At 41.1% G+C, this 27,982-nt stretch overlaps 2 protein-coding genes and 1 long non-coding RNA gene across 5 annotated transcripts in view; 2 read left to right on the top strand and 1 right to left on the bottom strand.

The window, feature by feature from the left end:
- The window catches only part of LOC146523743 (protein NLRC3-like), a 183,412-nt gene extending 173,877 nt beyond the window's left edge, over positions 1–9,535 (top strand). The window contains exons 9-11 of the mRNA XM_085154041.1: positions 86–1,919; positions 3,988–4,164; positions 7,466–9,535. Coding sequence (XP_085010167.1) covers positions 86–1,919; positions 3,988–4,164; positions 7,466–7,661 — 2,207 coding nt within the window. The 3' untranslated portion in view covers positions 7,662–9,535. The remainder of the gene's footprint in view (positions 1–85; positions 1,920–3,987; positions 4,165–7,465) is intronic.
- LOC146523742 (uncharacterized) overlaps positions 1–27,982 on the bottom strand; it is a 91,112-nt gene that overhangs the window by 26,586 nt on the left and 36,544 nt on the right. The window lies entirely within an intron of this gene.
- The window catches only part of LOC146523741 (protein NLRC3-like), a 67,318-nt gene continuing 63,849 nt past the window's right edge, over positions 24,514–27,982 (top strand). Inside the window, exon 1 of one of the 3 annotated variants that reach the window (XM_085153956.1) lies at positions 24,514–25,014. The gene's annotated coding sequence lies outside the window, so the exon portion shown is untranslated. The remainder of the gene's footprint in view (positions 25,015–27,982) is intronic. The other 2 variants (XM_085153955.1, XM_085153957.1) reach the window with 2 other exon arrangements.

Here is a 27,982-nt window from a genome sequence, read left to right as displayed (position 1 = left end):
CATTTCTGAAAACTGGACTTGTTGTATTGTTCAGACATTGAAGAGTTTTCTTTCTCTTTAGTCTCATTGTTTTTCTTTCTTTCAGCAGATGTTGGTCTGCAGGAGGTTTTAGATGAACATAAGATCAGTCTGAGGAGGAGATGTGAACGTGTGACTGAAGGAAGTGATGAAACAGGAAGTAGAACCCTCCTCAACAGGATCTACACTGAGCTCTACATCACAGAGGGACAGAGTGAAGAGATTCATACCCAACATGAGGTGAGGCAGCTGGAGACAGCTTCCAAGATGGACGCCCTCCATGACGCTCCAATCAGGTGCCAGGACATCTTTAAAGCCTTACCTGACCAACAGAGACCCATCAGAGTGGTTCTGACCAACGGCGTGGCTGGTGTTGGAAAAACCTTCTCAGTGCAGAAGTTCACTCTGGACTGGGCAGAGGGCTTGGAGAACCAACATGTCAGTGTGGTGGTTCTGCTTTCATTCAGGGAGCTGAACCTGATCAGAGATGAGCAGTACAGTCTTCTGGAGCTGCTCCATGTTTTCCATCCAACATTACAGAAGGTCACAGCAGAGAAGCTTGCTGTCTCTCAGCTTTTGTTCATCTTTGACGGCCTGGATGAAAGCAGACTTTCATTGGATTTCACCACCAGGCTGTCTGATGTCACACAGAAGTCATCAGTAAGCCAGCTGCTGACAAACCTCATCCAGGGGAATCTGCTTCCCTCGGCTCTCGTCTGGATAACTTCCCGACCTGCAGCAGCCAATCAGATCCCTCCTACATATGTTGACAGGCTAACAGAAGTACGAGGCTTCACTGATGCCCAGAAGGAGGAGTACTTCAGGAGGAGATTGAGTGATGAAGAGCTGTCCAGCAGAATCATCTCCCACATGAAGACATCCAGGAGCCTCCACATCATGTGTAGTATCCCAGTCTTCTGCTGGATCACTGGTACAGTTCTGGAGCACATGTTGACTACAGAGCAGAGAGGAGAGCTGCCCAAGACCCTGACTGACATGTACTCACACTTCCTGCTGGTTCAGACAAAGAGGAAGAAGAACAAGTACCATGAGGGACATGAGACGAGTCCACAGGAGCTGACGAAGGCTGACAGGGAAGTTCTTCTGAAGCTGGGGAGGCTGGCGTTTGAACATCTGGAGAAAGGAAACATCATGTTCTACCAAGAAGACCTGAAGCAGTGTGGTCTGGATGTGACAGAGGCCTCGGTGTACTCAGGAGTTTGTACAGAGATCTTCAAAAGAGAGTGTGTGATCTTCCAGAAACCAGTCTACTGCTTTGTTCATCTGAGCATTCAGGAGTTTCTGGCTGCTGTCTACATGTTCCACTGTCACACCAACAGGAAGACAAAGGTGGTAGAAGGTTTTCTAGGGAATTTCCGAGAAGAATACAAAAACAGATGTTTTTTTAAGAACATGTTCAAGTTTTATAGCTTCACATCACTGGATGTCTTTTTAACTAAAGTCATGGAGAAATCCCTCCAGAGTAAAAATGGCCACCTGGACCTGTTTGTTCGCTTCCTTCATGGCCTCTGTCTGGAGTCCAACCAGAGACTCTTAGTAGGTCTGCTGGGTCAGACAGAGATCAGTCCAGGAACCATCCAGAGAGTCATCAACAACCTGAAGGAGATGGACAGTGATGAAATCTCTCCTGACAGAAGCATCAACATCCTCCACTGTCTGATGGAGATGAACCACCTCTCAGTACATCAGGAGATCCAAGAGTTCCTGAAGTCAGAGAACAGATCAAAGAAGGACCTGTCTGAGATCCAGTGCTCAGCTCTGGCCTTCATGCTGCAGATGTCAGAGGAGGTTCTGGATGAGTTGGACCTGCAGAAGTACAACACATCAGTGCGGGGACGACAGAGACTGATTCCAGCTGTGAGGAACTGCAGAAAGGCTGGGTGAGTCCAGATGTGATCATTAACATCATTGATCAGTGTAGGTTAGTAGTTTAATTTTGAAAATAAAATCAGATTGTAACCACAAAGTGTTTGTGTCCGTACGCTGCAACCTTCCACACCATTCCTTTATTGTACAGACTCAGCAGCAGCTCCATGGATCCCAAATCCAAGAGTGGAGAACAGATTTGAAGTGTGTCACATCCATGCAGTCACAGCTGTTTCCACCATGTTTCCACTGACATTAATCCTGTTCAATGACACGTTTCATATCAGTGAATATGTTCTTTAGGACGTCCACTGACATGTTTAAGTGTCCTGCTGGAAATCACTCAAATCATCCATGAAATCCATGAAAAATCCTTTTAGTGTTTCTAACTTCACCCTCTGTCCTCTCTCTCTCTCCATCCTCCTCACTGCTTCTTTCACTGATAATCACACAAACATCGTATTCAGCTACAAAATAACACAATAATATCATCTGATGATCATTATTAGAAGAGCAGGATCCATATTTGATATCAGAGTAACACACTGCTTGGTTATGTGCAGTCATCATCAGTGACTGTGGGTCAAACAGAAGCTCTCTGATTGGTTGCTGACCTTGGTCACCTGTCCACTCTCACCTGTTTGTGCTTGCTCTCTCTTTGCTGTCTCCATCCTCTCTCTCCTTTCTCTCCCTCTCTTTCTTTGTACCGTCACTCAGGTCCAATGGAAACAGTGACATTTACAAACCAATCAAAGACAAACTGATCCATGTCAGGTTATAACAATATTCAAAGTGAATACAGGCTGCTGCTGGACACAGACAGGTAACATCATTTTGACTTGCTGTCACCTGGATCTGGACTCATAAACACTGAAGCCCTGAAGAGGAATACAAATCATTTTCTGCCAACTAGCGACACAACAGCAGATAATGGCTCAGAAAGCTAAAATGAGCCAATCATTTCTGTGTTTAGTTCCCCTGAAATCAGATCTGATATCAGCAGCTCTGAGTTCATTCATCATTATTGTCCAGTGATGAGATTTCTGCTCCGTTTGGTAACAGTCAGCAGGTTTTTCCTGCGTGTGGACGTGAACAGTCGTACCTGACAGCAGGTAGCAAACAGAGATCATCTTTCCAGCTGGAACTCTTCACTGAGCTGAACTCATTCAAAATGTTCTGGAGTCAAAACAGGAAACAGTCCAAATGTGTGTCTTCACTCTGACTCTGTCATGGTCCTGGGCCATGTTGGACCAGTATTCTCAGTTTTCTTGTATTTTTGTATTTTTTTCCTTATGCTGTGGTTCCTAGGTTCTGTTAAAGATGTACCTTATTTGATTGCCCCTCTGTGTATCTGTGAGCCCTCGTTTCCCCTCGTGTTTCATTTGATGTTTTCCCCAGCCCGTTATGTCTGTGCTTTCTCCTCCTGTCTGCACCTCTGTGTACTTCCTGTTTTACTTTGACAGTCTGCCGTCAGTGTGGTTTACTCCTGCCATGTCTCGTTATGTTTATCTGTGTCAGCTGTGTTCCCCGTTTGCTTCCACTTCCCTCGTTAACCCTCTGTGTATTTATGTGCATGTCTCCCTCAGTTCGGTGTCGTGTCGTCAATGTCTCCTCCCCGAACCTGTGTGGCTTTCTGTGTTCCCTTGGTCTTTTGTTAGTATTCCCGGTTTAGTTCTGTTTCGTGTTAAGGCAATAAAGCAGTGATTTTGAGTTCAGTTCCTGTCTCTGTGAGTTTTGCGTTTGGGTCCTCATCTGCCTCCACAGCAAATTCATGACAGACTCTGGATCAGATCTCAGTGACAGACTGTGGACATTATGGAAGCCTAAATGTGACACCATCTTCCTCCTTCATCTGCAGATTAAAGCCAAACAAAGATTCTCATTAAAAGTCTGCAGGTCTGAGAGAGACTCAATCGTTGTGTCATGTCAAACACAGTAAGAGGAGCTGAAGCACAGATGTGAAGAGCAGATTCATCAGATTATGACCTCACTCTGTTTTGTCTTCATATACATTCAGTCTGTGTTTATAATGCAGATTTTCTGCTTTTATAATAACACATTTAATATTTTCTATCATCACAGACTGACTCAGTGTCGACTCTCAGAGTCTCACTGTGAAGTTGTGGCCTCAGCTCTGAAGTCCAACCCCTCCCATCTGACAGAGCTGGACATGAGTGGAAATGATTACGTCCAGGATTCAGGTGTGAAGCTTCTGTGTGCTGGACTGGAGAGTCCAAACTGTCGACTGGAGACTCTGAGGTGAGTTCACTGACTGCGGCTGTTGTTGTTTTTCTATATTTCAGGTCTTTCATTGATGTTTGAAACTTTCTTTAGTTCCTAAATGTTCAGGATGTGTCTGAAGACAAATGTGAAGAAGTTTGAGTGCTTTCAGAAATGTTATCTTTCCAAACGACTGAACAAAGGTTTTTCCTTTTGGCTCCAAACAGAAGTGACAGACTTGAGCAGGGTTCATTTAAAGGCTGACAGAAGTGGAGTGGTGACGGGGAGATGTTTGACAGGACAGTGTTTCAGCCTCCACAGGTTCATGTTGTGCTCCATCAGTCAGTGAAGATGAAGTCAGTGCTGATGAGGCTGTAGAGTGTGTGAGGGATGTGAATGAGGATGATGAAGATCTGATGATAGCAGATAAAAACAGGCGGCAGAGACTTTGAGCTTGTGTGGAAACATAGAGAGAAAAGAAAGACATGAATGTCAAAGCTAATAAAGGTGAATTTCGGAGTTGTGATGATGTTCATGTATCAGAAGCTGATATGGCTGCTACAGAGATGACCCACAAAGCTGCTGTGGTGAGGTGTGTGTTAAAGCAGAGGAACACAGAGCAGCCTTACACAGGCCCAAACATGACAACAAAGCAGGACTCAGAGACTGTGCGTCTGTGTATGAAGTATAATTCATGTGCAGTTGTTGAAGTTGTAGAATGAGAAATGGCATTTTGGGGCATTTCCTGCTTTCATCGTCCTGCTTGTGCTGATGAAAATGTTTATTGATGTCTGAATTCGTTCTTCAACGCTCGATTCTGCCTGAACAACATGAAAACTTTTCTTATTTTTGTGTAACACAATACAACGCACTGAAGCTTTGACTTGTTCCATTATCCAACAATGAAAACAGGAAACAGAGACAGCTGGCCTTCAAAGTAAAAGCTGCTCTTTTTTAAACATGTTGGTGGTAAAATGTAAGAAGAGCTGAAGCACATAAATGATCTATGTGGCTAAATATTAAACACAGGTGATATATTTGTGTGAGTGTTGCAGAGCTGATGGCCGATGGCTGCGCCTGTTGGAGTGTTGTGAGTGTTGTGATCAGTGTTGGGTGTAATGCGTTACTAAGTAATGCGTTACTGTAATTAAATTACTTTTCCACTGGAAAAAGTAGAGTAACTAATTACTTTTCATTTTTAGGTATTTTAATTACAGCTACTTACAATGTACTTGTGTTACACTGTAAAATAATTAAACTCGCTGAATATCATTATTTAATTTTAATTATCTTCTAAACGTAGAAGTAAACTCTGCCACATCGCTGTAGTGCAGCTGCACGTCATTTCGCACCAGTTTGCTGCAAAGTCGTATTCTAAAGCGGAAGATGTCAGACTCAGCTGAAGCATGTGGCTGTTTTATGAAGTGGACATATTCCCGTCTCTTCACTTTTCTGAAACCATCAGACAAGAATATTACAGTAATATGTAAGCTATGCGCTGGGGAGAAAACACTATCGGCTGCTGTTAATAGCACGAGTAATCTACTGAAGTGCCTGACACGAGAGCATAGACGAACACTTCTGAGTGATTCTTGTTCATTATCCATGGATAACACCGCGGCAACTCCTGCTAAGCAGGCAAAACGTGATTTTACTGATTTTACTATTTTACAGCAGCACAGAAAGCGTCTGAAGGTGAAGGTGAGCTTAAAAAATGATTGCAGGCTACATTGTGGAATAGATGCTACCGCTGCGTACTGTGGAGTCTCCGACTTTAAAAAAAAAAAGTATTATTTAAAGAGTTTAGTTTCTATTGCACACTCAAAGTTCCAAATACACACAGCCGCTCTATCACATGACACATAATGCTCCGACGTGATACCGTTATGAGCCAAGTTACGCCATGTCGCAAGTTTTGTGAGGTGCTTTTTTGATATTTAATGGATTGGATTACATTTTTTATTCCTCTCCGATATCCGATCCAGTAATTTACGTCAGTATCTGACAGATACCGATACGTAATATCGGATCGTCCATCTCTTGTACAGAACAGCTGAAATCATTATGGAGGCCTCATGGGAATATGGAAGCATCACAGTAGAGCTTAGGTGAAGCATTAAAGTCTCTGATATGAGATGAGAAATGAAGCAGCCAGAGCTTTTTCATGAGTGGAAATCCACTGTGACTGTGAGCTGCTGCTACAGCCTCCAGATTAGCCAGCAGCTCATCCTGCTCAACATTTTCTCACCAACTTTAATGGAAGTGTGATGTTTTCAGCTGGAGTGATGGTCAGGGTGGCCTCCCTCTCCTCTTCTTCTCCTCTTCCTCTTTCATTTGTAAAGCCACTTCTGCTGCTTTCAATCATTTGGAAGTCCTGTAGCTGAGTTTGGGAGAGACTAACAGCCTCAGCAGCAGAGGGGAGAAAGGCTGTAACACCACCACTTTACTCTGTTCTACCTGTCACATCATTTTATCAGGACACAAATATGCTCATGTTTTTACTATGTTTGTCTTTATGTAAGAAGATCACATGGTGCTTTTTAGTATTGTGTTGGTTTGTTTCCTGTCTCTTGGATGGAGCCCAGCTGTGCGTGCCCCCTGGGCCTGTGGTCAGAGTGTGTGCTGGATAATCCGGCCCAGGATGAGGCCAAACTGACATGGGATGAAACGTCTGTCACATAATTGAGCTTAGTGTAGTTTCCTTTCATTTAAAGATAACCAAAACTTTTTTCTGTCTTTTCTATGTTATACTGTAGACTTTCTTTGATACTGTGTCCAATAGGAGCAGCTTTTACTTTGAAGGGGAGGTGTCTCTGTTTCCTCTTCAGGTTGGATGATGGAAGCAAATTAGTGTGTGATGTTGTTTCAGTGTTGCACTTTGTAGACGCTCCCTGAGCACTGGTCTCACAGCCAGCTGCACATAGAGACCAGTGTTGTTAGTCCAGGTCAGAAGATGACTTGTTGGAATGAAAATGAGCTTGTAGTTTGTGTGCTTTAATAATGTGACTGGAAAAAGGTGTTGGACTTCAAATATGTCCATTTCTTTCACACTTCACCTTTAAAAGTGAAGCCTTGTGGTTCCTGGAAGGACAAACACGACTTTTTCAAGTCTTTGTCCTGTTTTTATGATAAATGTACGACTTTAATGTGAAACATTCAGAGTTTTTTCTCTTGTTGTGTTTGTTTGAAGCTGCTTCCTGTTGGCTTCAGCTGTTTGGAGTTTCCATTTTCTAAACTTCTACATTCTGAACCTTCTTCAGCTCTGAACAGATGATGAAACACTGAATATTTCAAGCTCACACTTTGTCTAATAAACTTACATCTTTCATTCTTTATACAGATTGATGAACTGTGGTTTGTCAAAGATCAGCTGTGATTATCTGGCAGCAGCACTGAAGTCAAACCCCTCCCATCTGAGAGAGCTGGAGCTGAGTGGCAACTACAAGCTGCAGGATTCAGGAGTGAAGCATCTGTGTGGTTTCCTGGAGAGTCCAGGATGTGGACTTGAAACTCTGAGGTCAGTCAGCATGTTTTAGTAGTGCTGAGATGAATATGATGTGAAAGTTGTGCTGACACTAAACTGCAGACATCAGGCTGATATTATACTGATCCACACTGAGGATCTTCATGGTAAAGTCTGTTTTCTTCTTCTCTGGTTTAGTCCATTGACTGCAGCAGAACAATGTTCACATTTCAAACAGTGATACTCAACGTATGGCGCGCGGCCCACACGCGGCCTGCCCACCTCTCCTGATTCAGAGAGAGGGGACCCTAATTAACTGTGTAGTGTTCTTCCTCACAGTTCTAAGTACCATACACAACAATGAATAATCCACAGCTGACTGTCTTTAGCAGGTCAAAGGTCACGGCACACAGCAGACAGTGGGAAATATTATAATTCTGATCATTTATCAGCACATATCCATATGTATAAAAACAAAGCTGACACTGTGAGACTTGATGAGAGGTGTGATCATCACAGCAGAGGCCTTTGTGTCAAAGTCACTGAGGATCAAACAGAAACACATGAAGCAGATTTTCCTGTTCTGGTTTTTTATAGCAGATAACCTTCAAAATATTCTGCAGTCGATCAAAAACTGAAGCAAACCATGAATCAACATGTGAACATGACCTGATGCTGCTGAAGTGAAGCAAAGTTACAGAGGTTTGATTACAGACACAGCTGAGAGTTTGTAATCTGTCATCATTTTAAAAGGTTTCAATTTCTTCAGTATTGAACAGCAGAAATGAGGCTTTGTTTTCGGAGGCCGACAGCAGTGAACACAACAGCAGACTGGTGCGTAATAAGCAGTGAATAATGCAGAAAACAGATTTTTGAAGGTCAACTGTTCTTGAAGTACACTGAGAGAGAGAGAGCTGTGCAGGAAGTAAACATCAAAGACAGAGAGAATTCGTGACGACGTTCATCAAACGTAAAGCGTAGTTTGGATCTTCTATTGCTGTTGGTTCAGTCAGTTTTGGTTGGAGACAGATGAAACCTGCAGCTTCAGGATCTGTGAGCTGTCCACTTTCAGCCCCGACGGCGTGTCCGTGTACGTGCCGTCGAGTGAACGATCCACGCTCTGTGTTTCCATCTTTGTGTGTTTAGCTGCTCTCATTTACTGTTTTATCTGTTTGGTTGTTGTTGAAATACTTTTGGGAGCTTTAACCTGAGATTCTGGCAAAATACATTTATATTAAAAATTGATTCAGGATTGAATGAATCAACATCGCTTTATTCAAATTAAAACCATTTAAATAGGAAAATCCAATTTTTACACCTGCCTATAATGCTGGGTAATGTCAGCTGGTCCATGTACAGCTGGCTGTGAGGCTCAGGGAGCGTCTACAAAGTGCAACACTGAAAGAACATCATCCATAAATATTGAGTAATAACTGGACTCTCATACAGCGAGACTCAAATGCCTTTAAACATCAGCTTATCCTGCTGATCCAAGTCCAACACTGAGTTTGTAAAAACATGTTTGTCAATCATTTTGTTTGGTTTCTGAGGAAAATGATTCAATAACTTGCTGCTAATACACAACATTTCATCATATTTCCTCATAACCCTCTTTTGTCTGACCATTTGATCCCATTTGAATTTGCAATAAAGGATCCACAGAGTTTGGTGACAATAATGACAGTAGATGTTTGTGTGAAAGTGCTGGAAGCAAATTAGTGTGTGATGTTCTTTCAGTGTTGCACTTTGTAGACGGTCCCTGAGCACTGGTCTCACAGCCAGCTGCACATAGAGACCAGTGTTGTTAGTCCAGGTCAGAAGATGACTTGTTGGAATGAAAATGAGCTTGTAGTTTGTCTGCTTTAATAATGTGACTGGAAAAAGGTGTTGGACTTCAAATATGTCCATTTCTTTCACACTTCACCTTTAAAAGTGAAGCCTTGTGGTTCCTGGAAGGAAAAACACGACTTTTTCAAGTCTTTGTCCTGTTTTTATGAGAAATGTACGACTTTAATGTGAAACGTTCAGAGTTTTTTCTCTTGTTGTGTTTGTTTGAAGCTGCTTCCTGTTGGCTTCAGCTGTTTGGAGTTTCCATTTTCTAAACTTCTACATTCTGAACCTTCTTCAGCTATGAACAGATGATGAAACACTGAATGATTTCAAGCTCACACTTTGTCTAATAAACTTACATCTTTCATTCTTTATACAGATTGATGAACTGTGGTTTGTCAAAGATCAGCTGTGATTATCTGGCAGCAGCACTGAAGTCCAACCCCTCCCATCTGAGACAGCTGTACTTGTATGGAAACAACCTGAAGGATCCAGATGTGAAGCAGCTGTCTGATCTTCAGCAGAGTCCAGACTACAGACTGGAGACTCTGAGGTCAGTAGAGTGATGGAGTGAGTGGGTGGTGCTGTCAGCAGTATTGTACTAAACAGTCAGTATGAAACAAAGATCCAGTGTTTCCTGTAAAGCTGCAGCTTCTCAGTGAAGCTGTGAGAGGAGAATGGTGACAGGCTTCATGATTGGACACAAACACTTCCTGTTTCTGCCTTTTTGTCACCTTTATGGTCACCATAGTAACGGCTGACACGCTGTGATCAAACGCTGTCAACAGCCAATCAGCTCTCTGAACAAAGCAGCACGCAGACCAATGACTGCATTCATTTCCAAGTTTAAAGCAGTGAAGAACACAGTCTGTAGGTGAGGAAGAATTTAGTGAGAGCAGATGTTTGGATGGAATTCCTCCAGTTAACAGCTGGAACCGTCCATCTGGATTGTTGGGCTTGTTGTTGGGGTTCCTACAGAGCTCAGAGTGGACACACCAAGGTTCTTCTAATGAATGAAAGTCCAAACTCAAACTAGGAGTGAAAAACATTTTCATCAACTTCAATAAAAACCCAAAGATTAGAAAAAATGAAGCAACAATGAGTCCTACTACAGTCCACGCACTGAAGTCCCTGCTGCTCTTTATACTGGATGTGCTGCATCACTGACTGACAACTGATGAAGAGTCTCTGGAAACACTCGTTTATCTCCTCTGCTCTTCCTTCTTCTCTCTGCAGGTGGTGATGATGGTAAACAGGACGGTGTGTGTGCTGAGAGAGGAGGAGCTGTGTCCTGATGATCCAGAGAGGTTGAAGCAGCAGCAGCTTGTGTGTAGAGACGCTCTGACTGGGCCATGTTACTGGGAGGTGGAGAGGAGAGCTTCATCCAGCAGTGACTGACAGAGGAATGAGAAGAAGTGCAGATGACTGTCAGTGCTGCAGAGTGAACTGCTCTGAGAACAGCTCCACTGTCAGACACAATGTAGAGTCCAGCATCATCCCCGTGTGTCCCTCTGGATCTGACAGAGGATCATCAGTGTATCTGGACTGCTCTGCTGCTGCTCTGTCCTTCTACAGTCTCTGCACAGTCTCTGTCTGACTCTGGCTTCAGACCCTCCTGGATCAAACTCACCTGGAAAGACTTTCAAACATCACTCAATAGATTTGAATACAGAATATATTTGATATATAATGTAGATGTACTGTAGAGTTGCAGTTTGTCACTTGTAAATACAGTCTGTGAGCAGCTATGAGCTGAAAGATCTTTCTAGAAACACGAAATGTTTTCACTCTTCTGTTGCTTTTTCATATATTTCCACAACATTAACATTGATCCCACCTGTCTCACCTGTTTCATGCTTTTATACATAATAACAGGACATGTGTGATCTGAGCGCTGCTGTGGTTGCTGTGCTGCATGTCTTCATTTAGATAACAGAGACATCTAGTGGTTCAGAGGGAGAACTGCAGGAGCTGGAGCTGTGTTTTAGCATGGGAAACGTTTTTATTTTTATCTTTTAGGCACAGATACAAATATGACAAGTATCAGTGTAAGATACAAAAGGTCACATCAGTCAGCAGAGGGAACAGTGATCACACAGCAATGTAAGAATAGAAACATAACAGTGAATCTGGACATGTATACAGATGGAAGCAAACAAACAGGATGTAACACTACATTAAAGCCACAAATGGGAAGAAAACAAAGCCAAAGGAAAATATATTTGATCTCAGGAATCCAAATCAGATGCTTTAGAGCAGGGGTCGGCAACCCTGGGCACGCGTGTCACAGCTGCCACGTGAAGGGTTAACTGATGGCACGACCATAGCTGGACTGGCCATCGGGCATACTGATATTGATTTTTCGTTTTTATGGGCCGATGATGTTTTTTAAATGTTTTTGTAACGGTATAAACAATGAAATGTGGTGGATTGGCCGGATGCTGGTCGATGTGTAAAAATAAGTCAGTTGTTTGGTGGTGGCTATGGCGGAGCTTCCACAGAGGCAGCAGGTGGATGAGGGAAAGGGGAGGCAGGAGGAGCAGAGACCCGAGGCGGCCGCCGGTCCGAGGGTCAGGTGAACTGAACTTCAGGTAAGAAGTTATGACCTGCAGTCTATCTGGGTCAGATAAAAACCAAGTTTAGGTGGAGTTTATCTTCCTTGTGCTGACTTTTTACAGTCAGTTACAATAACTCGTACTGCGTACTAGCTAGCATGATGGAGTTTCTATACAGCTGGGTGGGTGCTATGATGTTACTGATAGTGAACTTTACAGTAGCTTGCAAAAGTATTCGGCCCCCTTGAACTTTCCAACATTTTGTCACATTACAGCCACAAACATGAATCAATTTTATTGGAATTCCACGTGAAAGACCAACACAAAGTGGTGAACACGTGAGAAGTGGAACGAAAATCATGATTCCAAACATTTTTTACAAATAAATAAATGCAAAATGGGGTGTGCGTAATTATTCTGACATGGAAAAACACACTGACATCAACTTCTGTTTTGTTTTTGTCAAAATCACTGTAATATAATTACTGTACCTTTATATACATGTGACTAATATTAATGCTGCTTCCCTCTTGTGGCTAAAGTGTAATTATGTTATTGTTATTAGAGAAAACATTTGAGAGTAACATGCCAAGTGAGTCAGCACTTTGGCTTTAGCTTAAGAAATCCTCATTTTTATGTCATCAGTTATAGTTGCATGTATTCATTATCATATTTTAACCGCTTAATGTTTATGTCTTAAAATAATTTTGAGTAAATTAGCAATTTTATGGTATTCATATGGTATTTTATGGTTGTATTAAATAAAGACATCACTAATGAATTAATTATTTCAGTAATTAATTAAAAAATGTACATAATCAATTAAAGAAATATATTAATAATGAATTATCCATTAATTTCAGTTAAAATGTTTCATTATTTGTTTATATACAATTCAAATTAGTTAATTACATATTCAATCAATTATTGGTTTGTTTTCTATTTTAATTATTTTACTGACACATTTAATGAATTATTTAATGATGTATTTATTTAATTCACGTTGCTACTCCTGGCCCTGCATCGGTGCTCATAAAAACATTTTATTTGTCAGCTTCACCCATCAAAGTCAGGGGGCGGGGTTAATGCTGATCAAGTCAAAACCATTGCTTTAGTCTGGTGGGCGTTCTTTTAGTGGGCTTTTCTGTCACGGTCTGCGTGGCAGACTATGATGAGGGGAAGGAGGACCCAAATGCTGGACTCTTTGATGAGGTCAGTGTATTTATTTACAGTGATGCAAAACAATCCAAACAACAATAAATCCCCAGTGCGTTCCCGACTCTGACATGTCCTCTTGCCAGTATTAGTGTTCTTTGTCTCCGCTCCTCAGTGTCTGAGCACCCCGTGCTCGCTGCCCTCTCGTCTCCACACTCCTCCTGGGGAATAACAAAGAGGCAGTCGTCAGCAACACCACAATGCAGCAGACTAACCTTAACTAACTCACCAAGAGACTAACGTGAAGTTACGCAATGATCCAGCATCAGAGAGAGCTCCACCACACTCCTAAGTAGCTCCTCTGACGAGGCTTGATCAGCTGCAGGTGTGAGTAATTCTCCTCCGCAGGTGTGGCCAGGCTCCTGGCTGACACACACACACACACACACACACCTAGATACACAAGCATGGAAACAGGAGACAGCAGCACCAAAAACACACATGTCCATAACTTCTTACAGGCCCTGGGTCACCCAGACCCCGGTCCCATGACAATTTCTCAAAACTAAGTAGGCCTACACACCAGGGTTTGGACTTGTGTGGACCCAAACTATACTTAAACTTTACCCTTTTGTGTGTGTCACCAAATACACTTTAATATCTTCTAGACAAGAATGTAGTGGCATAATCTTTAACCTCCTTAGACCCGAACTCCTCCGTGGCATTCATTTTTAATTTCTCTTTGATAATTGGGCTGATTGGGACCTGATGAATGTAAAAACAAAGAATTACCAGATTTTTTTTTTTACCAAATTTTTGTTTCTGAGAAAAATGAGAGCCACATATGAGGATATTGGTTTAAAATTTCAATAGAACAGTGGCAGTATAACATCCTCGTAAGTGGATATCAGGCCCTTGTAGAGCAAAATTGAGTATTTTGGTCTAAACAACCCAAAATGTGATGTCCACATATGTGGACGCCAGGTCCTAGGAGGTTAAATATCTGCTCACTTTGTCAAAATGAACCTAATCATCTCTGATGAATTCAGTGATGTCTGCCAGCTCACCTTGCAAGTGGTCGAGCTTATACCGCCGACAACGCGGCACACAACTTGTAAACCCCCTGCTGACTATCACCTCTTGAGTTATTTATTTATGTTAGTTTCAACTGTTCCTGCAAAAAGTAAGCATGTGTTACTGATAAAAAGTCCAATAGAAGCAAAGTCTAAACTTTGAAAACAAAAAACAAAAACCTGTCTGATTCAGATCTGATCTTTGGGGGGTTTCAATAAGCAGTGTGACCCGTGTATATGCATTAGGGGTGGGTTTTGATGATCGATTTATCGATTAAAATCGATTCTCGCTTGGATAATGTGATATCGATTCATTAAAATCCTGAATCGATTTTTTAATATAAATTTATTTTGGCCAAAACGCCAGAATCTCAGGTTAAACCTCCCAAAATTTCAACAACCACCAAACAGCTAAAACAGTAAATGAGAGCAGGAACACGGATTCTGCACAAAGACGTAAACACAAAGCGCGGACGCATCAGAATCAGTGAGATGTGACTTTCTCACCTGACTGCATGGACACGAGCTGAAAGCCGACAGCTCGCTGATTCTGATGTTTCGACGGGTCCGCACTTTGTGTTTACGCCCTTTTTGCGCTGATTCTGAAGCTGCAGGTTTGATCTCTCTCCAAACAATATTGAGTAAACCAGCAGCAAAAGAAGATCCAAACTACGCTTCACATAAACATCGTCATGAATTCCCTCTGATTGTTTTGCTGCCACCAGGATAAAATCACACTTCATGCACAGCTCTCTCTCTCTCTCTCTCTCTCTCTGTACTTCAAGAACAGTTTCCCGTCTAAAAATCTGTTTTCTGCATTATTCGCTTGTTTGTTATGCACAAGTCTACCGTTCTTACAGCCTGTCGGCCGCTGTTTTTTTTTCCTTTTACTTACTTCTGAAAACAAAGCCTCATTTCTGCCATTCAATACTGAACAAATTTAAACTTTTTAAAATGATGCAAAATTGCAAAATGCTTAGCTGTTTCTGTAATCAAACCTCTGTAACTTTGCTCTGCTTCACGTCAGCAGCATCAGGTAATGTTCATATGTTCATTAATGGTTTACTTTCGTTTTTGATCTACTACAGAATATTTGTATAAAATCCCAGGCCAGGAAAACCTTCATGTTTTTCTGTTTTATCCTCAGCTACTTTGACACAAAGGCATCTGCTGTGATGCTCACACCTTTGATAAAGTCTCGCAAGTGTCAGATTTCTTTTTATAGATATAAAAATATAGAAATGTACTGATGCATGACCTGAATTATAATATTTCTGACTGTCTGAGGCAAAACTTCCCCAATTCAAATTGAATCAAATTGAATCGATTCGGGACCTTGTGAATCGGAATCAAATCGTTTCTAGAAATGAGTAACGATAACCAGCCCTAATATGCATGTTTTAATAAAAGAGATAATGTTGGTGTTTCAGTCATGTAGTAACTGTTAGCTTTAACTGTACAAGGCTTGTTAGACATAATGAAACACATCGTACAGATTTCTGGATGTTAGACTATAATTTTTATTATGATTATTAATCTTGAGTCTAAAAAGTCAGTCAAGTATATCCAGGATATCTTTCTGTTAACTGGATTCACTGACCCTAACACTGGGACCAGGATAAGCGGTCGCATGAAGCTGGTTATCAGCTGACAATATTATTATTTAATTAATTTAATGAAGTTATTTAATTTTTCAAATTTTTCCTCTACATTTCCCCTGAAATGAAGGGATTGTGTTAAACATGCTTTAGTTCCTCACATTTTTCTGCAATCTCTTTGTTCAAGCCCCTGAATTAAAGCTGAAAGTCTGCACTTCAAACACATCAGAGTTGTTTCATTTAAAATTGATTTTAGTGTATGTACAGAACCAAAGTTAGAAATTAAGTTCTCTCTGTCCAGATATTAATGGACCTAACTGTATAATCTATACAGCACGTAAAAAAATGCTATAAATAAAGAAGTCTGTGAAAATGTGGCGCTTCCAGGTCAATTTAAACTGAAGTGATATAATCTTCTCCCCACAGTTTGAGTTTGTATTGTCTCAGCTGCAGACAGACTATGATATAAATGTGGAGGTGCCAACCACTATTAATATTATTAGTTATAAAGGACACCTTCCTGCCTTTAGTCTTATTCATGATCATTATTAGTTGTCTTCTAATTTCCACAAGTCTGTATGATGTGTTTCATAGTTTCTAACAAGCCTTTTAAACTTAAGTTACTGCATTGCTGAAACATCAACATCTGCTTATTGAACAAAAACAAAAACAACCAAAAGACCACACATCTGATTTTATTTTTATTTTAATAGACGTCCAAAAATTATACCAGATAACTGGCCTCAGAATATAATTGAATAAACATTTTTAAAACCGATAACCTAATCCTGTCTTGACAGGCTGAGCTCTTCAGTATCCACCAACAGCATCGTCATGCTGAGTCAGACGTTTCTGCTCCTGGTGGAAATACTCTTCCTCTTTCCACATTGTACCAAATGTTTTTAAATGTTAGTTTCAATTTAAAATTAAAGATTAAAAAAGTGTAACACATGATGCAAATGTAAACAAAAGCCCCTCTGCAGTATCAAGTCTGCATGGCAAAGTGACACACTTTAGGTGATCTTCATCCTTGGGAAAAGTGCTGTCAGCTATTTCCCAGTCACCTGGCGTCTGTGCTGTTCACAGAATCACAATTCCATCGCTGAACTTCCTCTCTGCACCATCGATTAGAGCTTGGCACGCTCCCTTCATCCTTCTGCTTCTGTTCCAACACCGCTGAAGAATTAGGGCAGAGCACATCGTACACCCTAGTTGTCTTCCTCAACCTCAACATTGAATCTCTTTCACTCCTTCTGGTTGTTTGCTGTTCAAAGTCTCCTCTCGACGATCTTCTGGAAGCTCAGTAGCACAGCTCACTGTGGGATGTCTGCTGTGCTGAAGGTGATCTCTGCTCCTCTATGATCCTCCTGAAGCCTCTCTCCAGGCCTCAGCTTCCATCTTGTGGATGATCTCCTTCAGTCACTCCTATTCATGGCACCTCACGACCAGAGATGGGCAGTAACACGTTACTTGTAACGCGTTACTGTAATCCAATTACTTTTTTTAAGGTAACGAGTAAAGTAAGGGATTACTATTGCAAAAACGGTAGTTAGATTACTGTTACTTTCCCGTAGGAACGCTGCATTACTGCGTTACTAAAACCGTGATTTTTTTGCGAGAATGTCTCATGACAGTGACATAAGCGAGTGCGACATTCGTGACAACAGCTGTGTGCAGATCAACAATGGATCATATATCAAGTGCAGGAGAGAGTATGAGCGTTCAGCGTTTAAAGCGTGGAAGTACTGACCTTACTTTAAGTTTGATTCCATAAAAAGTGACAAAAACATTAGTGTCCGTTGTGCGTGGGAAGAAAACTTCTTTTTACAGTGAAAAAAAACCCCTAAACTTCTGAGCAAGCACCGAGTAGCTACGACGTAATGGGAAACTCACAGAGAAACTCGCGGATTCTTCCACTGACCGCTGCACACCTGCACCAGGGTAAACCTCCGCCTACCCCACTCCTGCTTTACAGGTGAAAATAGAGCAAAAGGACCGCTAGTCTTTGATTTTATTTATTTTCTGCTGTGTTTTACTTGCATCTATTTGAAAGAGTGAGTGCAAACACACAATAAAAACATCATTTTATGTGCTGGAATGTGCAGAAAATAAGTTTAAATGTTAAACAAAATTTCTTCCAGTGAGAGAATGTTGCATATAATTAAATGTTTGCTTGATGCATAAAGTTAAAAGGTTAAAACTAATAAAACAAGTTTTAAAAAGAGACTTTTCCATTTGATTACATTTTGTATGATGGATTGTAGAAAAAGTAGAATTGGGCTGAAAGATCTATCGCTTTATTACCTATTCAGGTTGTAAATCGTGTTTTTAAAAAGTAACTAAGTAACTAAGTAATTAATTACTTTTGAAAATAAGTAATCAGTAAGGTAATGGGATTACTTTTTGGGGGAAGTAATCAGTAATTAGTTACTGATTACTTTTTCAAGTAACTTGACCAACACTGCTCACGACACCTGCAAGTTAAAAATTGACACTCCTCTTTTGCCACACGGCTCTCGCCATGTGTCAACTCCACACAATGAGTCATACACAAGAATGTTGCACATTCTCTCTGAAAAATTCTCCAGGGTTTCGCTTGGAACAGCTTTACTCCAAACCTGTAACCCTGTGTCAAAGAAACATTAGTCAGTGGTTAAATGTTAAGATTGTTCAACTCCCAGCTCCACCCAGAGCCTGTATCCTTGCCTGTAGACAAAACCCTGTAAGTTAAAACAAACTTCACATGTGCAAACAGCTGTAGCTCATAAGAGTAATAAAGTATTTAGCGTCACAGAGACAAGTATCATTGCAGGTTTATTCTAAATCATTAAACCTCTACTTTTGTGCCATAATTTGCTCCAAATCATCAATCATCTCAACTTCATCCCACATTGTAATCAGTGACTTTCCTTAAGTTTGTCACTCACTTATTTCATCACTATGAGCTCAATAGTGGTCAGATAATTAGCCCCATTTTAACTACTCTATAACCCTGCACATCTGCTCAGTTGTCACTTGTCTGTCTATGCTGAATCCTTTACAAGCACTCTTAGAGAAACATTAGCAGTAGCATCCTAGGTCAGGCCTGGGTCACCAGACTCCAGAGGTGCTGTAAAAGGTCATAAAGTTAACACTCTGCTGTAAAAGAAGTAACACTGGTTTCAACACAGTATGTCTCTCACACTGTATTCACATCTCCACTGTAATATTCACATTCCTCAACAACACAGTGTAGTTTCATCACCAACATACAGCCTGTCAACACAGTTTCCTTCACACAAAAACTCAGTAATCCTTTGGTAGAAAAACATTATTAAGTTGTGTCCTGCTGTAAATCACATGATCAAATCACATGATTAACCCTCTGCTGTAGAAAAGTAATGTAAATGTTAGCGCTGCACAGGTGTATACACACTTTCTCACACTGACGTCTGCATTGTGAGTAATACAGGATCATGAATAACACACAGCTGGAAAATTCACAGACACACAGAAAATTTACAGCTAAAAGCTTAAATTTGCAGAGTTCACACAGTCATGTGACCCAAAGTTTCCTCCTCTGGTCTCCTCCTGCTCCTGCAACAAAAGACACATACAGAGATACATCCACCCTTTGTCACATCTGGGTGGGGGTTAACCTTTGCATAGTGGTGTTAAGTCAGTCAAGTCAGTCAACTCTTGTCAGCTTTCAGCAGTCCAGTCAGTTCCCCATTTTTTTCACTCATTTTTTATTCATTTATTCATTCAGTGCTGATAGTGGAATCTATCGTCACATTTCGTTTCCACCCTCAGCAATATGACGCCATTTCAAAAAAAGAAAAATAATTTAGACTGGATTACCGCTGAATCCTTTTAGACGGGGACTCGCTTCCTAATTGTCCCAATAAGTGGCTTTCTCCTGAACCCATTTTAATTTTGGAGAAACTCACTTTGCAACCGTTCCCGACAACATGTTGTGTAGTTCTTCCTGTTCAAATGTTCAGATGTGCTTTAAATGACAGAGATTTGGCAACAAACTTTTAGTGCACTGTGAAAGTAACAAAATAAAAAGGAAAAAAGAAAGAAAGGCTTTGTTAATTCATGACACGAGTTCTTCATCCCAGGAGGGGAAATCATACCAAACCTAACTGGCAGGTTCAACTTTGTAACAAAAGACAAATCATCAGCCAGATTAATCTCAAACATTCATCCACTCAGCCACACACCTCACACCACACAACATAACCCTGTTGTCTCATCACATAATGAATTTCTTCTCATGTAATCAAATGTGTGCCATGTTAAAACTCAACAATCAGCTCACTCAGCTCACTCATTCAACACCCCCTCATCATCATTCTGTTTACTTCTCTATCTAACCATCTTTCCTCCAAAATGATATTCATCCACTAGTCTATGTATCACTTTCATCTTACTAGTGACTTGGACAAGATGACAAACAGAATCTCATGCTTAATGAGTCAAATGTTGTCGTGTTGAACAGATTCATGTACTGATTGTCTCCAGAATGTTAGAAGAGCTTCAATGAATCATTAGAAACAACTTACAGCTGCACAGTTGTGTCAAACCAATCTTTGTGTCATTGTGAGATTTTTGTATTTCTACATGTGACAGACGTCTAAAACATGCACACAATTTGAACACAAACAGAGACTCATTTGTTACCACAGCCAGATGCTGAGAGCCATTTACTTGTAGTCCTGTGTCTATATATATGAACCATTAGATGTTATTGGAATGATTGTCAGCTTTGATAGTTTCATGTATGTTTAGCTGGACGGCTGTTTGATCCTCGACATGTTTAAAGGTGTCCAGTCCTGAGACACTGGGGGTGGAAACAGCTGTGATGTCATTGGACTGTCACAAAGACAGAAGTGCATGAAGTGAGCAGCCAAGGAGCCGCTGATGTTTTGGATTCAACAGTTTAGCATTTGAAAGGTTGTCACAGACACATTTGCACATAGAAAGCTGAATTTGTCATATGCCACAGTGAACTCACTGTTCAGTGTTTTTCAGGAAGCTTCTTAACTGCCTCTGCTGCCAAACAAGCAGCTGATGTCCTTGAGAAGAAGCTGAAGAAGTCTTCAACAACAAATACAGGAAGTGGACTTTCAAATACTAGATTCACTTTAGACACACAAGAAATGACTCAACTAGCTGTGTTTGATTGACTCCTTTGACTATATGAAAGGTCAGTGTGTGTCTGTACACAGACTGTTGTGTTGTACTATTATTCAGTTGTCTGCTGTCTGCTGAATGTTTTCAAATGTCTGCATGTCAGTGTAGATGAGGCTGGGGGTCATGGGAGGCCACCATAGCAGTCTCTTCAAAATCATGACATCATCATAAATGCTACTGGACTGTCTGATGGGCTGACGGTGAAAAAGCCGTCGGGAAGGAAACAGAAGACATTTCAGAGGCTGCAGGCAGATTTCTTTGATTTGGGGCCTTTTTCAGCTTTATTGGACAGAGCAGTGAAGATAAGTGACAGCAAAGCAGAGGGAGAGAGAAAGGGGACGTGGCCCGGGTCAGAATCAAAGCCAGGCCAGCTGCTCTCCACCTCGTGGCACATGGTCACCTGCACTGTCAAACACTGTGTGTGGACCTCAGCTAACAATAGGCTACATTTAAGTCTGGACTACATGCTTTTATATTGAGGCACATTTTTCACTGTTTTTATTCCATCAGCAGCTCAACATCATGAGCAGCTTTGACATAAAGACATCAAACTCAAGCTGACTTTAAACTGGATCTACTTTTAATACAGGGGCTCAAAAACAATTAACATCTTTATTATATATCAGGACAGAAAGTCATTTCATCTCAAATGAAAACAGCTTTATTTGGAATAATCAGCACTATCAACTGGTTTGGGATCTCCACCAGTTTCATGTCTTTACAGCTTCTCCAACAAAGTTCCTGTAAAATCAGCATTTTTGTCTTTATTGGTTTGATAGTGATTGATTATTCATTCCCAATCTGCTTTCATCTAAAGAACAAAATGATGTTTCTATGAGTCAAAAAGCTCCAGATGTTGTCGAATTGAACAAAGAAAACAAAGATTAGGAACTTAAACACAAAGTGTTTGGATCCAAAATGTTACCAAGCTGCTCTTTTTGAAATGGCAGAGGTACAGTGGTGTCTAACAGCACACTGTGGAAGGCAAACATGTTATTGTTGGATGAAACTTCATGAATCCTTTGTAGATTTGAGCTTTTGGAGCCTTTCTTTTCTCTTCAGGTGTACAGATGCTGAGGAGGCAGGTGAAGCAGGTGGAGCTGTTGTAATGCTGGCAGAGGGTGTGTCTTAGTAACTCTGTGAGGTAGAACTGGATCCAACATTGTGGATGTGTTGATGTTGGAGCCATTAAGATTCTCTGGCCACACTGTAGGATTTCCCTTTGATTCACAGCGGGGGCATTTTGGAGTCTGTCAATGAAACTCTTCATATTTGTGTTTGACACCAGTTTATAGAAACAGAGAAATGTGTCATGCTTTTGTTCGGCCTCCACAAATATACACATTTGTTCATTGGTTGGACTTTTTGTAAGGAGACACATTGAAAACCATGTTAATAAGATCTTGTTGTTTCTTGTGGATCAGACACAGAGAGTGGACTTCAGACAGAAACCGTGGAAGAGATTTTAGAGGCCGTGTGTGGCAACAGGACGTTTCTGTATGTTTGCTGATCTTACATGTGGAAAACAACACGTGATGTTTCTGAAGTTCTACAATGATTGCAGCTGCTGTCATAGGCAACTCTCACATTTAAGTTCAGTTCATTAGATAGTTAAGTTTGAAACAATAAGTAGTTGAAATATTAAGAAATAACACATAAGAAATAAATAGTAATTCATGTTTGTTGATTAGATTTATATGTTTAAATGTGTTATTTGTGCTAATTGTGCAATTAGATAGGAACCTTTTCTAAAGTTGTGTTGTGGCTAAGAGGGCATTTTTTGGCCGTCACACTCAGCAAGCTAATTAAGAGACGAGCCACGAGGTTTGCACGTGTGCAGAAAGATAAATAAAGAGTGCCTTTTTTGGACGTCCCCACCACGTAAAAATGAAAGTTTATTCCCTTTGAGTGAGGCCAATGAGGTAAATGTTTTGTTTATTATCGTTGTATGTAAATACACGAGTGTTGCGTGATATTCAAGTGCAAAAGCCACAGTGTGAAGTGTAATGTGTACTTTATTGATCATTTTGTTGGAATGTTTCATTGTATATAATGCTTAAGAACTTTAGTAAGAATATTCATTTAAGTTTGTATTTCCTTTTAGTTCTGACGGCATTGTATCAGCTGTGGTTGGACATCATTACATGTTAAGACATGTGGAAGAATCCTCCTGTCTGAAATTAATGTCAGTTTAAACACAAAGAACAAGTTGAGCTTCATTAAGACTCGAGGGGAGTAACAATGATCATTGTTCTGACAGCATTTTGAGTGGGAACAGTTCAAAGTTTTTTACTGATTGAAACAAGCTGAATGTTTCTGTGCACGATGAAGAAGAAGATCAGCAGCAGCAGCTAATCAATGAATTGACATCTATCAGTCGTTTCATGAGATGAAGTCATCAGCAGACATTTGTTCTAACTGTGTGATAAATGTCAGAACGTCAGGGCTCTGCTTTAGTCACTACTTGATGATCATCGGCTCATTGTTGAATCCAGTGGCCCAGTCTGACCTCTGACCCTTTGCTGCAGGTCTTCTGTGTTATCTCCACTTTCATGTCTGATCTTCTGCTGTATCGTCCAAAATAAACATCTGAATCATTTCCAACACTTCAGCAGATCTTTAGTTTGGGCAGTGCAGTACAAAATAACACATATTGTACTATACTGCCCACTTCCTGATCTTATTGGATCTGTGTGTGAGGTTGGTGAAGGAAACACATGTTTACTGAGTGAATCGCTGCCATTAGGAACTAGTTTTTCATATCACAACCTAGAAATCACACAGGACCATGTCTGCAAGTGAAAAGTCGTAATTGGAGGAAAATAATTGTATCGTTTGTGAGACTGTTGTTTGTAAATGAAGAATTGTCCCAACTAAATGTGCTGCTGACCTTTGACCTTTTCTTTAGGTGCACAGAGGCCAGAGGAGTCTGTGGAAACATCCAGAACTGAGGCAGTGCTACACATGTCTTCTAATAAAGTGGTGTATTGTCCATGGATGCGTTCCATTCCTGTTTAGACCTGCTCGCTGTCAATGGGCTTCATTCCATTTCAGACTGCCGGTGGTCGGCTGTGATCTAAACTCAACATGGCTCCTGTGTTAGAAGAGCCTCTGATTTTAAAATATGCACATTGAATAGTTTATTTCCAACACTATGGAGCTACCAGCCCAGTATATGTAGCCCACAGTAGATGGAGTTATCAAGCTGGACTGACAAACATCATGACGTTACATGTGGACCTTTCACAGATGGATCCAAGCGCAGATTCAACTCTGCATTACATTTGACTTCAGCTGTTACACACTTTCATTTTCTAGCTGTGTCACTTCCTGCTTTTTGGATCAGAGAGTTTATCCATGTCCACAAATGTTTGGCTGCATATTTTTATCATCTCTATTTCCAGTCTTCATACAGCCGATATTTCATGTGAACAAGAACAGCTGTGGAACCATTGGCCCTTTCCCATAGTGTATCTGAGTCAAAACAGCCCAAGTGCTGAGAGGGAAAACATGATGATTTATGTAAAGTCATAACTGGCTGCAGCAGCTGAGCTTTGACCTGTGAGCTGCAGCTTAAGTTTCTTTTATGGTTCAGTGTTTAATGTTTAAACTGTTTATGGCTGCACACACGCCCACAGTCAGGTTGTATACATATTGAAATGTTATATACAGTGTGGCAGCTGACCTTTGACCTTTAACCTGCGAGCTTCAGACTCATTGCTGGTGTGAGGGGTTTAATACTATTGAAGCTTGCAGACACACCCACATCATCTGATTTGTTCTCAGGGTTGTTCAGTGTGTTGGAGTTGGAGCAGAAACCTGCTGCAGGTTAATTATTGATCAAACAATATCACACAAGGTGCAGCAGCTGACCTTTGACCTGTGAGCTTCAGACTCTTTGCTGGTGTGAAGTGTTTAATGTGACTTCAGCCTGCAGACACAGAGGACTGATGAAGCAGAAGATTGTCTCTGTTTCTACACAGACCTGGTCCAGACAGCAGAGCTGCAGAGTGAAGACGTTCATGGGAAGAAGCTGAGTAAATGCAACGTCCTCTTTGAATCCTGGATCAGGAAGTGAAGCCGGTGAATATTTGGTGCTTAAATAAGGTTTCTGTCTTTGACTCAGTCTGCTGTCACTTTGTTTCAGAGAGAAAAAGAGATTTCAGATTAACTGCATTATATGCTGAGTAACTAAATGCTGCTAGTCTGTGGTGTCACTCCCAGCAGCATCACGTCATTTCTTTACTCTGACCTTTAACATCAGTTAACTTAGCTAGCAGAGCAGCTAGCAGTTAGAGTATGAACTCTGTGTCAGCAGTCAGCTTGGTCCTGGTGGTCACCTGGTTTCATGTTTGCTGATGATCCAGATGTGTCCACATAATTATTTATTTCTGTAAATGTAAAGACTTTACAGATAAACAACAGCAGCCCTCTGGCTGGACTCTAACCTGTGAGTTTCCTGTGATTGAAACCACAAGCTGACATTTTCCTTCTGAAGCAGCTGAATGGATGTTTGAGTTTACCTGCATACATGGTGCAAATAAACCCGCTTTGGAGCAGGACTGGACTGGATTCTAATGTGATTGGTCACTTTGATGAGGTGGCTGGAACTCAGGTGGTCGAGCAGGTCACCTGCTAACCAGAAGGTTGGTGGTTTAATGCCAGTGTGCATGATGTCCTTGGGTAAGATACTAACCCCATGTTGCTCTCCGATGCATCCATTAGAGTGTGAATGTTAGACAGGAAGCACTTAGAAACATGGAAAAGTGCTTGTGTGAATGTACAAGTTGTGTAAAGCTTGTATTTGAAAAATAAAGTTTATTTTTTTATTATTTATTTTATAATAAAGTTATTTCCTGTGCAGCAGTGGAAATACTGACAACTATAGCTGGATTATTTATTTGAACTATTTTAAACCAGAGGCTTCAGACGCAGGTTCTGCAGCCTCTGCACTGCTGTGCCATCAGTCTGTTGGACAGTATTTGATAGATTTCAGGGAAAAATGAAGGAACATGAACAACTGGTCAGAAACACTTATACTTTATACATCATGCTTTTCTTATGCAACATCCACACGTGAATCATGAAACTTTAACATTTAAAGTATCGTAGCTCTGTTGCTAAATTTTCTGACTCGGTGAATTGTGAGCAGCAGAAAGGAGGAAAGCACTAATGATGGCACAAGGGGCCACAAGCCAGTGTACTCCAAGTGGCAGCCTGGGTAAATGGGGAGTCTTGCATTAGTAAGGGCATTCTGAACTAAAGCTTTGCCAAATCAAACGCGTGGATCATAATGAATAAGACTGTCATGCTACTGATGGCTGACAGAAAAGGAAGAGGAGAGGAGGAAGGAGGCATGTTAGGAGTAGGGATGGGTATCGTCTAGGTTTTATCCGATACCGGTACCAAACCGGTACTTTTGAAACAGTACCGGTGCTTAATCGGTGCTCGAATCACTGCTTAAAGAATGGAGAACACAAATTTTGTCCTAAAACCTCTCATGTTTAGCTGTTTTTTTTGTAAAAAGATAACAATGTTAGCCTTTTTTGCAGCTATAGGGCATATATGGTTTCACTCTATCAAACAAGAAGACAGCCTCATGTAACTACGACGGTGTTTGCTAGTTCACCTTACATTAATGTAATAATGTGGTTAGCCTACTCAACGTAAATTACACACGAACAACATTAAGCTACTCACGCAGAGAAGAACGGCTGCTGCTGCCATCATCATCCGTCATCATTTCTGCTACACTGGCAGGGCTAGGGGCCAGGACTCTCCTCTTTGAGTTCTTGGGGGATGTTGCTAACTCCGGGTCCGATAACAGGCACCACACCCGCAGTAGATGTGCTCGTTGTGAGGTCTTGCGGCACGCTATCAAATACGGTGCATTTCTCGGCTTTTACAAAATACGCTATGTGTCGCCAGGTGTTTCATGGTAAATGGACTGATTCTTATATAGCACTTTTCTACTGTCCCGGAGTACTCAAAGCGCTCTATACAACATGCCACATTCACCCAATCACACCGATTCTCACAAGCACTTTATCTATACTCAGTCCTTTCTAAGTACATTCACACACATTCACACTCCGATGGATGCATCGGAGAGCAAGTTGGGGTTAGTTTGCCCAAGGATATGTGACACACAGACTGGAGGAGCCTGTGATCGAACCATCAACCTTCCGATCAGTTGGTGACCAGCTCTACCTCCTGAGCTACAGCCTCCCTGTTTCATCAGTTACCTCCTTTGACAGTATCACAGTATCACCTTAAAGCACTTGTTGCAGGCTGCTGAGTTTGCATCTTTTGCTGTGAAGTACAGCCAGACTTTGACAGCTTCGCCTTGGGCATTTTTAATCTGTAGCTCTGCTCTAAAAGAATGTACGTACCTGGGCCCGCCTACTATCCTTGGAAAGGTAAAATAATTGGCTAGAATCCAAAGTGTATGACATCTCAGGAAAAAAAGCACCAAAAAAGTCTGGTTACTTACGTTTATGTCAGAACCGGTGCCATTATGCCATCGGATACCGATACCCATTCCTAGTTAGGAGGCAATGGTAGAGAAGGAAAGACAGGAGAGTGGAGGTGATGATCTGAATGCATCTGAACAAAGCAGAAGTACACACCAAACTCAACAGATAGTCAAATGTAGAATCACAGAACAGAACTGCAGGCTGTGTTTGGATGTTTGACTTTGTCTTTCACACCTCTCTGTGTCTCACACACACAGTAATGTCAGACATATTCACACTCACTGTTCCATCTGCTTTGTGCACAAATTCATTACTTTCTTCCTTCAATGATCTACATACTACGTGCTGCCCAGTAAATACTTTGCAATGTATTTCATCCCCTTTCAAGGCAGAATTACTCAGTTTATTCCCCATTACAAGACAACAATCAGCCACACTCACACAGACCACGTCAGGAATGTCTTTGATCCTGCTGCTTTTTTTCCATTTTGTAATTGTGTATAAAGTTTAATTTGAATGAAAGTTCCAC

The sequence above is a fragment of the Neolamprologus multifasciatus genome, chromosome 3 (genome assembly GCF_963576455.1).
Source record: "Neolamprologus multifasciatus chromosome 3, fNeoMul1.2, whole genome shotgun sequence".
Taxonomy (NCBI): Eukaryota; Metazoa; Chordata; class Actinopteri; order Cichliformes; family Cichlidae; genus Neolamprologus; species Neolamprologus multifasciatus.
This window is presented reverse-complemented; position numbering and strand designations above follow the sequence as displayed.